The following is a 13,500-nucleotide window of genomic DNA, read 5'->3' as shown; positions in this document are numbered from 1 at the left end:
ATAGGCCATCGTGGATGGAACCATTTCAAAATATCTGGGCTGGAGGGGAGCCAGTGCTACAATTCATTCAAAAGCCAGTCTGCTGTGCCCTGATGCCCTGAAGTTGAATTGTAATTTTGTTGTGGAAAGTTGGCACACTCAATAGTACAGGGAGGGGAAAACACTGTCACGGGTAGAAAATTCAGAGGGCAGGTCTGACTTACATATAGACCGACAGAGAGACGCACGCATGCATTGTCTAATCAGCCAGCTACACAGTGTCATTGGTGGGGATCTAATTCAACTTGCCCAGCTGACCTGTTGGCTAGGGAATGGTGTGTAGCACAGTGACGGTAGAAAAATAATTTTACCTACACAACGTGACCAAGTAGTGGTAACACTGGGCATCAATTTTTGGATTCCATTTGTTTTGTATTTTTTTTCTTTCAAAGGAAATCACCGTAAAAATAACGGAACAACAATATCCACAGCTTTCAAAAATTAACACAATTTTAATCAATTCTTACAAACAAGTTATGAACTTAGTATCAGGCCGAAAGGTCAAGCCAGCTGACCCAGCTCAAGTGCAAACCGGTGGCTTAAGGTTCGTGCTACAGGAAACTCTCGATTTACCGGCACCCAAACAACCGGAAATCTCGGTTAACCGGCAAAATTCAGGAGTAGGTTCAGTTAAGATTTTCTTCATATTAGCGGCCATTCCTGGATCTGTGGCTGTGTAATCGGGGGTTTCTGCACATGTTGCTAAGCAACAGGGACACTTGGTCTGTGGCCGGGGTTCCTGCAGCTGTTGCTAAGCAACAGGGAAGCCTGGATTTGTTGCTGTGTATGGAGCTCTCGTACCTTTTAACTATAACTCTCTGTAATCTGGACTTTTTGATAAACCGGCACCACGCCGGTCCCATCGGTGCTGGATAAAAAAGAGTTTCCTGTACTAGTAAAATGATAACTTTGTCAGATTGGCAAGAAATCTCAACAGAACCATGACCTCAGACAGATTTATTTTTTTGAAACCCCGTGTTCGTATATCAGGGTCAGACATTCTTGCCTAACATGAACTTTTATTTACCTTAGTTCTAGTTGTTTCTAGCCAAGGACACCAGAGCCATTTGTCACACTGCACAGTGCCTTTCCTGAGTTCACTAGCAGTGCGTATCAGAGATTCAGCCAGGATCTTGTTGGTCTGTATGGCTCAGTAGCAGACAGTGAGGTAGATCTTGACTTGGTGCGATAGTGTAAGATGGGTGATAGCGAGTCGGCAGCCCGTTTTACATCGCTCCCGATTTTTATTTCCGTTGACATCAATGGAATAAGAATCAGGAGAGATGTAAAACGGCTCCTTTTGCCTTGCACCATCATCCCTTTTATCATTTAATCACTCCTGCCTTCCACCCTATCACAGACCTTCCCTTTTGTTTTTTTCCTCCCATCCCCCCCCCTTTCCCTGCCCTCCGTACTTGCTTAAAACCTGTTCCATCTGGGTCATCGGCCTGAAACGTTAACTCTGTTTCTCTCTCCACAGCTGCTGTCTGGCCGGCTGAGCTTTTCCAGCATTGTCTGTTTTTATTTCAGATTTCCAGCACCCGCAGTATTTTGCTTTTGTGAAATAGGCTTCCGACTCGCTGCTACCCGTTTTACACTCAGTCAGGACCTGCCCCTATAGATTTAGCCATCTGGTAGATTGTACAAGTTGGAGATCCTGGCACAGAGCTTCGGGCAAGAGGAGTGCAGGTCAGAAATGCTGGGAGGTCAGGGTGCCCAACACCACGATTTTTTCTGTTAATTTTAATGGATGGAAAATAGTGTGGTGTGGGCAGACCCACGCAACAAAGCTGCTGGTTTAAGCTCCTGTTGTGTGAAGCTCTGCACTGGGGGCTCTAATCTGTAAAATCTAATCTAAATAGTGTCAAAGTTTGAAGAAAATGTTGTTACTCAAAAGAGAGGCACAGTCATTAAGAGGATTTATTGTTTCGTAAGATGCTTGCAATGTAATTCCCAACTGCAGCCCTGCTACTTTGATGTTTTACGGTTGGGTCATTCTTCATCCAAGAAAAGTAAGAGATTTATTGAAAACCTGTTTCTAAATTGTGTCGGTATTTTTCCAGTAATATGCTGCCTTTTACATTCCCAGTGATTATAAAGAAAATGCCATGCTTGCACAGCTGGTGCAAGACAAACTAGATGCATACAAAGCTGATGATCCAACTATGGGTGAGGTAAGTGTTTCGCACATAGCCAGATAGGTAGAAATGGTTCTGCTTTAATAGCCGACTTGTCACATCCAGTGGAGAGCTCTTTTTCGGCCGGCATAGACACAATGGGCCGAATGGCCTCCTTCTGCGCCGTAAATTTCTATGATTCTTTCTATGATTCTAATGCATTGTGAGAATGTACCTCTTCCATGGCAACAAAATAGCACAGGGGTGCTGGCTTCCCATTCAGTCAGAATGAGAAAATTCTGTTAATTAATCAGCTACTTCCAATCTACACAGCTTAAAAGACCGTTATATATTTAAACATAAACTTACTTGAGGATGGATTCGAATACTTTAAAAAAAAATAAAACTGTTTTTAGTAGAAATCAGTCGACAAAATCAGATGCAAATATCCTTTTCCACAATCTTCCTATGGCAAGTCCCAGCCTATAAAGGTAACAGAAAATGCTGGAAATACTCAGCAGGTCAGGCAGCATCCGTGGAGAGAGAAACAGAGTCAACGTTTCAGGTCGATGACCCGTCGTCAGAACTGGAAAAAGCTGGAGATGGAACAGGTTTTTAAGCAAGTGTAGGGGCAGGGAAAGTGGGGAGGGGAGGAAAGAACAAAAGGGAAGGTCTGTGATAGGGTGGCAGGCAGGAGAGATTAAGAGACAAAAGGGATGATGGTGCAAGGCAAAAGGAGATGGTAATGGGACAAGTTAAGTCATCTTTTGTTTCTTAACTTGTCCCATTACCATCGTCTTTTGCCTTGCTCCCACTCCCCTGCTCTTTCCCCATAGCCCTGTAAAAAAAATTCCCTTCAAGTAGTTATCCAATTCTCTTTTTTTAATGTGTCAGTTGGCAAAACAGTTTTTAGATCATAAATCAACTCGGTAGCAGTTGCTCTGAGCTTTTCATTCCTATCAGAATCATGAGTAAAACCCATTGAGGAACTATAAATGATGCCTCAAGCACCATGATGTGAAATTGGCAAGTGGCCTGAACCTTTTGGAATAGTTTAACATTACAGGACATCTCTGGACTGGTTTAACATTATCAGTAGTTGCGGGTTTGATCCGAGCTTCACTCCCACTCGCTTTCCAAAGTATACACGAGCCTATAAATCCACAAACAATGCACAAGGTGGGCTTCACTCCACAGAGGAAAGTATAACCACCAGAAGGAACATCAGCACCATTAGTAGCTGTGGAAGAGCTCACTGAAGAGTTAAGCAAATCTCATCAGAACCGTTTGCCTTAACATAGATTTACAAGGGCATTTACAGATCTATGTGCACTAAGGCTTCAAAATTAGCAGAACCTTCCCTATCAATGATTTGTATATCTTGCTTATATTTGTTAGCTCTTATTTATTAGATGGAATAGACAATGTTCCATGCTGTAGGACAATAATTAAATGTGAAGTACTTGACCATTCGGACTTAGCAGTGACAGATAAACAAACGTTTGCAATAAGAGACCAACTCCTTCTAAAAGCCTGAGTTTATTTTTGAATGAAATGTCAAATGGAACAAGTTATTTATTATGGATGGGTTGAAGTTACTGGATAAAAAGTTAGAGCATTGACATGACATGAACTACAGTAGAGCATGGATCTTTTATTTCAGTCTCCATTGCACAAGAGGTTAAATAGTAGTTCAGAAGTGGTATCATAGCTGTTGCTTACACGTTAGTGAGTATTTTTAAAATGAGTGGTATTCATTAATTGGGCTTGCTAATGGCATAGTTACAGGGAAGCAGTAATACAGCTCTGCTGAAAGTGCACCATTTTGCTGTCCAGCGGAGGCGGGGTTCCCAATGGAGGGCTCTCTACGCGGGGGTCCTCCCTTTATCTATTGGGGACTTGGCCTGGAGGGTGTTGCACGGAGCAGTCCCATGCAATAAGGTTTTAAGTAGGTTCACGGACTCCCAGGCCACCTGCCTTTTCTGCAGAGGACTGGCGCAGGATGAATGCAGTATGACTCCTGCCAGGAAACTGGATACAGATCGTGTTCCCTGTATATATGGAGTGTGAGAGTTTGCAGCCCCTCTTTCATTATTTGAAGGGGCTGCTCCTCGATTTTTGGCTGCACTTCAGTCCCACGCTCCTGATCTTTGGTCACCCGGTGCGGAGGGGAGCGGGCAGGTCGGGGGACCTCCTCGTAGGACTGCTCCTCGGCCTGGCCAAAGTGGCCATCCACTGGTCCAGGCAGCGGACGGTCGAGGGGGTTGTTCGGCCCGACTGCCTGCCTCTCTTCCGCGGCCACGTTCGCGTCCGGGTGGCCCTGGAGATGGAGCATGCGATGTCCGCCGGTACACTCGAGGCCTTCCGTGGCCGGTGGGCACCACAGGGACCTGAGTGAATCATCACCCCCGGCAACCAAATTTTAATTTAATTTGTTACGGTTCTTTTAATGTTTTAAGTTAAGTTACAGTTTTATTGTTTTAACCAGAAGAGTATACCTATCTGGTTTGCTTATGCATGTATTAAATGGTGATGTGTAACATAATTGCAAGACAGTCGTTACAAAGCGGTGATCTCTGAGGTTCGGTGGTTACTATGGGGGCGATTTTGCCAGCCCTGGGGAGGCGGGTATGGAGGCGGGACTGCTGGGAAAATGGCAGAATCTGGGGGCGGGTACCCATCCCGCCCCCAACCCGCCTCCGTGCCATCTTCCCAGAGGCGGGTACCCAACCCGCACCAGGTCCCGTCTCCTCGAGGCGGGAAGGGGATTAGTGCCAATTTACTGCCTGTTAACAGGTAGTTAACAGGCAGTCTTTTGGATAATCCCTATTTTGAGCCCTAAAGTGTGGGCTTCCCGGTGGCTCTGAACTTCGCCAGGGTCAGCAAGCTGAGCCGTGGGTCTGCGGGGGTCGGAGGGGCCGAGATGTCCGGTGTGCAGGTGAGTAATGGGTGCATGTGTGCAGAGGTAAGTGTGTGAGGTGAGTCTTAAGTGTTTTAAAAGTTTTACTTACATTTGCTTCTTCCTCCAGGCTTCATCCCTTCAGGTCTTGGGAGTCCCTCCTCTCACCGGCAGAGAAAGCAGGATGGCCGCTGCATTCTCAAATGCATCAGCCTTATGCTTTCTGCTCAGGACAGATCTCTAAGTAAGTCTGTGTCTCAGGTCTCAACTTAGAAGACAGATTGTCAGTGTTTGACAGCTTCTCAGAGCTGTCAAATGATGACAATTCATCTATCAAAAGCCCTTGACAGATGAAACGTCACTCGCTGATGTCACCAGTAACCGGCTTTCCCTTCTTTGGCCTGCTAAGCCCGCTGGGTCAATCCAGGGAAAATAGCGTGGGTTGGCTGGACGTCAATGGAGGTGGGACTAAAACTCGAGAAGCAGCAGTCCCACCTCCATCACGTCCCCATTGGCAAAATCACCCTACGTCTGTGGCTACTCACTGAGGTAACAATACACAGTGCAGCAGGACGCGTGTTCACACACTCATTTGCAAATGTGTAGCTTTTGTAATCTCAGCCAGACCGGCCAGCCAGCTACGTTCTCTGCAGAGAGGAGGAGGGAAAACAGGCGGAGAAGCCATCCCATGATGCCGCTGCTAAACTCCCAACAATTGGGATTGCAGGAGCTCTGGAATCTGGCTCATCGCCTTTTCTTTTAATCGGCGAATGGTATAAGTTGCTTCCGAGGACCTGACAGAACCAAATAGAGTCGGGGAAAAAAATGCTTCACTGGGGCTCCCACGTTGTTCAATGTTTATTGGATCAGAAGTGATGGCACGTCAATGAATGTTGAAGTGAAGGGCTACTGTTCCAAGATATATTTAAATCAATAAGCGTGTATCACTATTATATAAAATGTAATGAGCTTGTGGTTATCCAGCTTGTATCTACTTCTTATAATTGAAATTTCTGATTTCAGGGCCCCGACAAAGCACGCTCACAGCTATTGATAGTTGACCGTGGATTTGACCCAGTATCTCCTGTACTCCATGAATTGACCTTCCAGGCCATGACCTATGACTTGCTGCCTGTTGAAAATGATGTTTACAAGTGAGAGGCATTGTTTTCTGCCTTTTCATTTAGCCTGTGTACTTTATCATTGTTCAGATCAGAGCTTTCAGATAATACCAACAAATACCTTTAGTAAAAATGACCCCAAGTCTAGGGTAATGGTTACCTCTGCATGTCTGACTTATGTCGGGTTGTGTTTTCCTTATCTAATCAGCATGTGATCCCCCCTACCACATAAGAATTGAATGTTTTATTTTTTTAAATCAGCTGGTGGAAGGTTTAAGACGGCGCTGGCATTGGAACATGCTTTTCAACTTTTAGCATCCAATATCAGCACTAAGTGCATCCAGGTCAGATACAGCACAGGCCAGATGCAGACCAAAACTCTCTAATTCACCTTCAACAGTGTATCGTAACCTCATCCAAAGATCAAACTCCAGTGCACTGATTGGATTTTGTCTTCTTCTATTGGCTGAGATTGTCAAATTGCATTCAGTTTTGTACTTTGGATCCACATCCATCTAGAGTTGGGCTGAGGCTACCCAAACTCATTTTACGTAAGGACTTTAACAAGCAAAAGGAAAACAACAAAAAAAGAGAGTTTTCATTCCAATCTGCCTTAGATTCAAAGTCAGCTCAGATAGGACAGTTCCTCTTACCATTGCACCACCCAATTTCCACAATTGAATCTTGTTCAGTTTTCCTGCTTGCTATGCTGGGTGACATAAGAAAACTACTGGGCACTTGGTCTGAGTATTAAACAAGGCTTTAATCAACTGTTTTTTAACATGGAGATCTAGTTGTGTCCTTCACTAGTTCCTGTTAAAAGAATGTCCTGCACACCTGGGCCCATGCCAGAGTATTTATACTCTCCCTGGACAGCGCCACCAGCAGGCTGCCCAGTATTACTTCATAAGTCATTTCCACATGAATGACAGATTCATGTCACTAGGTTCAGCTGAAAGGACAATGAAAATCAGACAGGCACATTAATATTGTCTAAGCAAACAGACTCGTTCTGCTTTAATGCACAATTAGTTTGCATAATATTATTTTTGATTCAACATTGCACCTTTTATTTTATATTCTGGTGCCCTTGTTATGCACACCTGCACTCTTCAGTACAACACCAGGGTATCCAGGTATTTGTCTGAAAAGTGAAGTCTGCATGGTCAAGATCAAGGTTATGGAACCAGCAGGTTAGAGAAGTTCCCATTGATAACACTGAGCAAATGCCATGGCAGCTGGTGAACTGCAGAAGACTTCATTGTTGTTTTGCAATTGATCTTTTTACAAAGCAACATGAAAGCTATAAAAAAGAATATTCCATTGGAGGTGGTCTTGTATGTGCCGAGACCAATGTGCTGCTCCACAGAATGGTAGAATGTAGACTTAGTCATGATCCACCATACACTGAGTTCCCATTCGCAGCAGTGCCACAGTGGGGAAGGGGAGTATGAAGCAGAGACCAGCTGCTTACCCACAAGGTGCGAGAAGAAATATTACACAGCAAAGGGAGAATTGCCTTTGGGCTGTTTCTGCGCACAACCCAGTGGGTAATTTCAAGGTGTGGGAGCAGATTATTTGCCCAAGCTTTTGGCCAGGCATAGCATATAGTGCAGGAAGACTCTATTTAAGTTGATCTATTTTTTTCTCCCCCTCAGGTACGAAACAAGTGGAATTGGAGAAAACCGGGTCAAGGAGGTCCTTCTGGATGAGGACGATGACCTCTGGATTACTCTGCGTCACAAGCATATTGCAGAAGTGTCCCAGTATGTCCCAGTCTTTGTTCCGCATTTCTGTACTGGTTGTAGAACATTCATTTTAGAATTGCTTTGTGACCAAGAAAAAAAAAATTCTGTCGATTAACATCGACTGCCATTTTCAACCACATTTGGAGAGGTTGAGCTGATTATACTTACAAGTGTAATTGTGTTCATGGAGGATTGTTTTAAACTTCTCATTAAAGCTGTAGAAGCCACCACATTAGGACCTCCTACTGCTTGGCGGCTGTCAATATGAAAAGGTTACCTTACTGTTTCTTAAATGTACGATAATGGAAAGACTTGCATCCCTTCACACAATTACCATAAATTTACAAAACTTTGGGGGAGGGCAAGCAGCTGAATTGGCTGTTACCTTTGCACTGAAACTTCAGATTGCTTTACTCTCAACCAATGGTTTATAGAATAAACTCATTTACAGCAGTGATTGTGTAGAGGCATCCTCTGCAGGTACTGACACACTCCTAGGAGGCCCTGCCCCAATTCTGTGTCAGCTACTAGAAGAAAATAAGTACTACCATTCCAAAAAATGCTTATTTTTAAATCATAGGTATCAACAGAAATGCACAAACATAGAAGTATTGAAGTGGAAGCTAGATAGGCATGTTATGCCATTTTGTAGTTGGACAAACATTTGATAGTTTTACAGATGCCCTGAGATGCTGAGGACCCTCTAAGGTCCGCGGACCTCAGTTTGAAAACTTTGACATACAGTACAGTCACTAGAGCAGACGTCATTTATCCTGCTGATAATGCATGACAGCACATATTGCAAGTGCTGTGACTCCCAGGCATCCTGCGAGGACAGCAGGCTGGGCTGAGTGATCAAGTAAATTAGAATATAAACTTGGGATTTCATTCTATCAGTCTACTGATACCTGACTCTTAACTATAGATTCAGTTTCCTGCTCATTGCAGTTATTTTTCTATGACACCTTCAAGGCTTCTGAGCAACAGCATCCATGTTGAGAATTCAGAAGTGCATTTAATTTGAATTACCATGTGTTGTGTTCTCCAATATTTGAATGATTCCAAACTACACTAATTTAGGAGTCATGTGCTAGTTATCCTTGCCACTTCAGTGCAGTTTGTCCTTTTGATCACTTGCCAAATCATAACCAAACTCGGGTGAATCTGGAGTTAGTCATTCCCAATGGATCTCCATATAGTCTCTTGGGCTATAGTCTTACAAAACTTATCCTTATGATCTGACAGTTGAGCTCATGTAGTTCACATGTGCAGAGCTCATAATTGCCTTGAATTTATGGGCTCTGCTTCTTATAAACCTGTAGTTAAGGCTAAGAGACTTTCTCATGGTGGCGGCTGGGGTGCTGTATGCTGGTAATAGGGAAATGTCCAACTTATGAACTAAACTATTAAAGGCAGCATCCAGGTTTGAGTGGGTAATGTTAAATATGCCCCAGAATCAAATGGATAGATAACAAATGTTCAATTATTGCTTGTGTGCTCAAAAAATAATGGTTGCCTGAACTAGGTAGTCAGCTGGGGTGGGGGTGGGGGGGGGCGGCAAAGTCTCCATTTCTGTAAAGCACATCAACACATCAGATTGTGTAAATATCCCTTTGAAATGCAGCTAAACAAGGATTTTTCTCTCCAGGGAAGTGACGCGGTCCTTGAAAGACTTCTCTTCGAGCAAGAGAATGGCGACTGGCGAGAAGGTTTGTGGAGACCATTTTGATGTCCCTGTGTGTTGTTTACCATTTGTTTTATTTCTAATTTCCTTTCTTTTGCTCCTCTCCTGAAACTAAGGAGTCTTACTGGGATATAAAATCACCAGTTAGCTCTCTGATACCTTGTTGAAGTGGTCATCATTCATGTGCGAACACAGCTGAATTTAATTCTGTCCTCACCCAACTAAACCTTCTAGCAGAATTCAATAGATAATGATCAGGAATGGGAACCCTGGCTGATTCGTTTTCTTTCACTAGCCCAGAGAACATAAGAACATAAGAAGTAGGAGCAGGAGTAGGCCATACGGCCCCTCGGGCCTGTTCCGCCATTCAATAGGATCATGGCTGATCCGAACTTAGACTCACGTCCATTTCACTGCCCTCTCCCCGTAACCCCTTATTCCCTTATCAGCTAGGATACCAAGGTCAACTATAATGTTCAAATCTACTGCCCTGGCTGAGATCAGCTTGATTAGGGTTGAAAGCTAGTACCTTCTGGCCTAGCTGACTCAATTCTACACTGCGTAAGGCATTTATCCACTAAGCTATCAAGGAAACATCGGGAGCGATTTTAACCCTACTCACTCAGCAGAAATCTGGCGGGGAGCAGTTAAAATCGCCCTGGCTCTTACCTGTCCGAAAGCTGCCAAGATCGCAACAACTGCAATTTTAACCTGCTCTCCTGAGCAGGCAGCAAGGACAGGCGCCCGGAGCCAACAGGGTCCTTCTTTATATATGCATGTTGCGGCCCGATGACATCATTGAGACCCGACTATAATTTTAACTTGGGCCTGAGCGGGGAAGACACCTGGAGTTAAAATCGGGGCCGTACCATTCATAGTGAGTGAATTAAAACAGATTGATCAATGAAATCTCACATAGATTCACCATATGGTATGGGAGTTCAAATTTAAGCACATACCGACTCACTAATGTCCAGGTAGGCAGATACTTGGTTCTCAGGTAACTGTCTCAGAGGGAATCCCATAGAGGTGTGCAAGATATTTAATGGAATCAAGAACATAAGCCTGAAATACTGTTTTCAGATTTGGCAGGGCAGCTAAGGGAACAAAGGTTGAGTGGCGTGGATAACAAATTTAGGAAAGATATTAAAAAGTAACTCTTAACTTAGATAGTAATCAACAGCTGATTCCACTTAACAACTAAATGCTGCACTGGAAAATAAATAGAATTGATATTCTGGGAGGATAAGAATAACTAGGCTGAAGAGCTGCCTTCATCTGATCCTATCTTGTGACTCTGAATACAAGTCACTGTCTCATGAATTGACTTAGACCTACCCACAATGTATGAATAACAGATCTCACCTCAGTGCATCATATGAACAGTCTTTTCTTTTGCCTGTCATTGAATTCTTCATGTTTTCCTGTTTGAACCAGTTCCTTGGATGATTCTGAGAATGGTTAGACATTTTTACTGCCATGAAGTTATCTCTGAAAGTTGCTTTCTCTCGTGTGATAAATATTTTCCTGTTTATAAACTATTCACGAAACTACAATGGAACATAGGAAACAGAGGCATATTAAAAAGCCCCAGCCCCAATCAGGAAGCCACTGAACCCTACTAACCAGTCACCCCCACTCTACAAATATTTGCAGTGCTTTTCAGTTTCTGACATGATAGTGATTCTGAAAAATTATCATATCCTGTTCGAAATTTCGGGTTAATTCTCTCACTTCCTTGGCTAGATGTTTATACGCAGTTTATCCTCATAGAAACATAGACGATAGGAGCAGGAGTAGGCCATTCGGCCCCTCGAGCCTGCTCCACCATTCAATGCGATCATGGCTGATCATCCAAATTCAGTACCCTGTCCCTGCTTTCTCCCCATATCCCTTGATCCCTTTAGCCTTAAGAAATATATCTAACTCCTTCTTGAATATATTTAATAAGTTGGGCTCAACTGCCTTCTGTGGTAGAGAATTCCACAGGTTCACCACTATCTGGGTGAAGAAATTCCGCCTCATCTCTGTCCTAAATGGCTTACCCCTTATACTTAGACTGTGACCCCTGGTTCTGGACTCCCCCACCATCGGGAACATCCTTCCTGCATCTAGTCTGTCTAGTCCTGTTAGAATTTTATAAGTTTCAATGAGATCCCCTCTCATTCTTCTAAACTCTAGCGAATATAAGCCCAATCGACCCAATCTCTCTTCATACGTCATTCCTGCCATCCCAGGTATCAGTCTGGTGAATCTTCACTGCACTCCCTCCATGGCAAGAACATCCTTCCTCAGATAAGGCGACCAAAACTGCACACAATACTCAAGGTGTGGTCTCACCAAGGCCCTGTACAACTGCAGCAAGACATCCTTGTTCCTGTACTCAAACCCTCTCGCTATGAAGGCCAACATACCATTTGCCTTCTTAACCGCCTGCTGCACCTGCATGCTTACCTTCAGCGATTGGTGCATAAGGACACCCAGGTCTCATTGCACTTCCCCTTTTCCCAATCTATTGCTGTTCAGATAATAATCTGTCTTCCTGTTTTTGCCACCAAAGTGGATAACCTCGCATTTATCCACATTGTACTGCATCTGCCATGCATCTGCCCAATCACCCAACCTGTCCAAATCATACTGGAGTTTCTCTGCATCCTCCTCACAGCACACACGCCCACCCAGCTTTGTGTTGTCTGCAAACTTGGAGATATTACATCTAGTTCCCTCGTCTAGATCATTAATATATATTGTGAAAAGCTGGGGTCCTAGCACCGATCCCTGAGGTACCCCACTAGTCACTTCCTGCCACTCGGAAAAAGACCCATTTATTCCAACTCTTTCCTTCCTGTCTGCCAACCAGTTCTCTATCCAAGTCAGTACCTTGCCCCCAATCCCATGTCCTTTAACTTTGCACGCCAATCTCTTATGCGGGACCTTATCGAAAGCCTTCTGAAAGTCCAAATACACCACTTCCACTGGTTCTCTCTTATCTATTCTACCAGTTACATCCTCAAAACATTCCAGTAGATTAGTCAAGCATGATTTAACTTTTGTAAATCCATGTTGACTTTGTCCGATCCTGTCACTGTTTTCCAAGTGCTCTGCTATTACATCTTTTATAATGGACTCTAGCATTTTCTCCACTACCGATATCAGGCTTATTGGTCTATAATTCCCCGTTTTCTCTCTACCACATTTTTTAAATAGTGGGGTTAGATTAGCTACCCTCCAATCCATGGGAAGTATTCCAGAGCCTATAGAATTTTGGAAGATGACCAGCAATGCATCTACTATTTCTAGGGCCACTTCCTTAAGTACCCTAGGATGTAGATTATCAGGCCCTGGGGATTTATTGGCCTTCAATCCCATCAATTTCCCTAACACCATTTCCCTACTAGTACTGATTTCATTCAATTCCTCCCTCTCATTAGACCCTATGTTCCCCGACATCTTTGGAAGGTTATTTGTGTCCTCCTTTGTGAAGACAGAACCAAAGTATGTATTTAATTGGTCTGCCATTTCTTTGTTCCCCATTATAAATTCCCCTGAATCTGACTGCAAGGGACCTATGCTTGACTTCACCAATCTTTTTCTCTTCACATATATTTAGAAGCTTTTACAGTCAGTTTTATGTTCCCTGAAAGCTTACTCTCATATTCTATTTTCCCCCTCTTAATTAATCCCTTTGTCCTCCTTTGCTGAACCCTAAACTGCTCCCAATCCTCAGGTTTGCTGCTTTTTCTGGCCAATTTACATGTCCTCTCCTTGGATCTTATGCTATCCCTAATTTCCCTTGTTAGCCATGGTTGAGTCACCTTATTTGTTTTATTTTTATGCCAAACAGGGATGAACAAATTCTGTAGTTCATCCATGCGATCTTTAAATGTTTGCC

At 43.7% G+C, this 13,500-nt stretch overlaps 1 protein-coding gene across 3 annotated transcripts in view; it reads left to right on the top strand.

Moving 5' to 3' along the window:
• The window catches only part of stxbp1a (syntaxin binding protein 1a), a 162,494-nt gene that overhangs the window by 123,599 nt on the left and 25,395 nt on the right, over positions 1 to 13,500 (top strand). For all 3 annotated transcript variants that reach the window (XM_085965773.1, XM_085965771.1, XM_085965772.1), the window contains exons 8-11: positions 2,129 to 2,213; positions 6,079 to 6,209; positions 7,835 to 7,942; positions 9,573 to 9,633. In XM_085965773.1, coding sequence (XP_085821899.1) covers positions 2,129 to 2,213; positions 6,079 to 6,209; positions 7,835 to 7,942; positions 9,573 to 9,633 — 385 coding nt within the window. The remainder of the gene's footprint in view (positions 1 to 2,128; positions 2,214 to 6,078; positions 6,210 to 7,834; positions 7,943 to 9,572; positions 9,634 to 13,500) is intronic.

This window comes from Somniosus microcephalus, chromosome 23, assembly GCF_052327205.1.
Source record: "Somniosus microcephalus isolate GS21.2 chromosome 23, FLI_Smic_1.0, whole genome shotgun sequence".
In the NCBI taxonomy this organism is placed as follows: Eukaryota; Metazoa; Chordata; class Chondrichthyes; order Squaliformes; family Somniosidae; genus Somniosus; species Somniosus microcephalus.
This window is presented reverse-complemented; position numbering and strand designations above follow the sequence as displayed.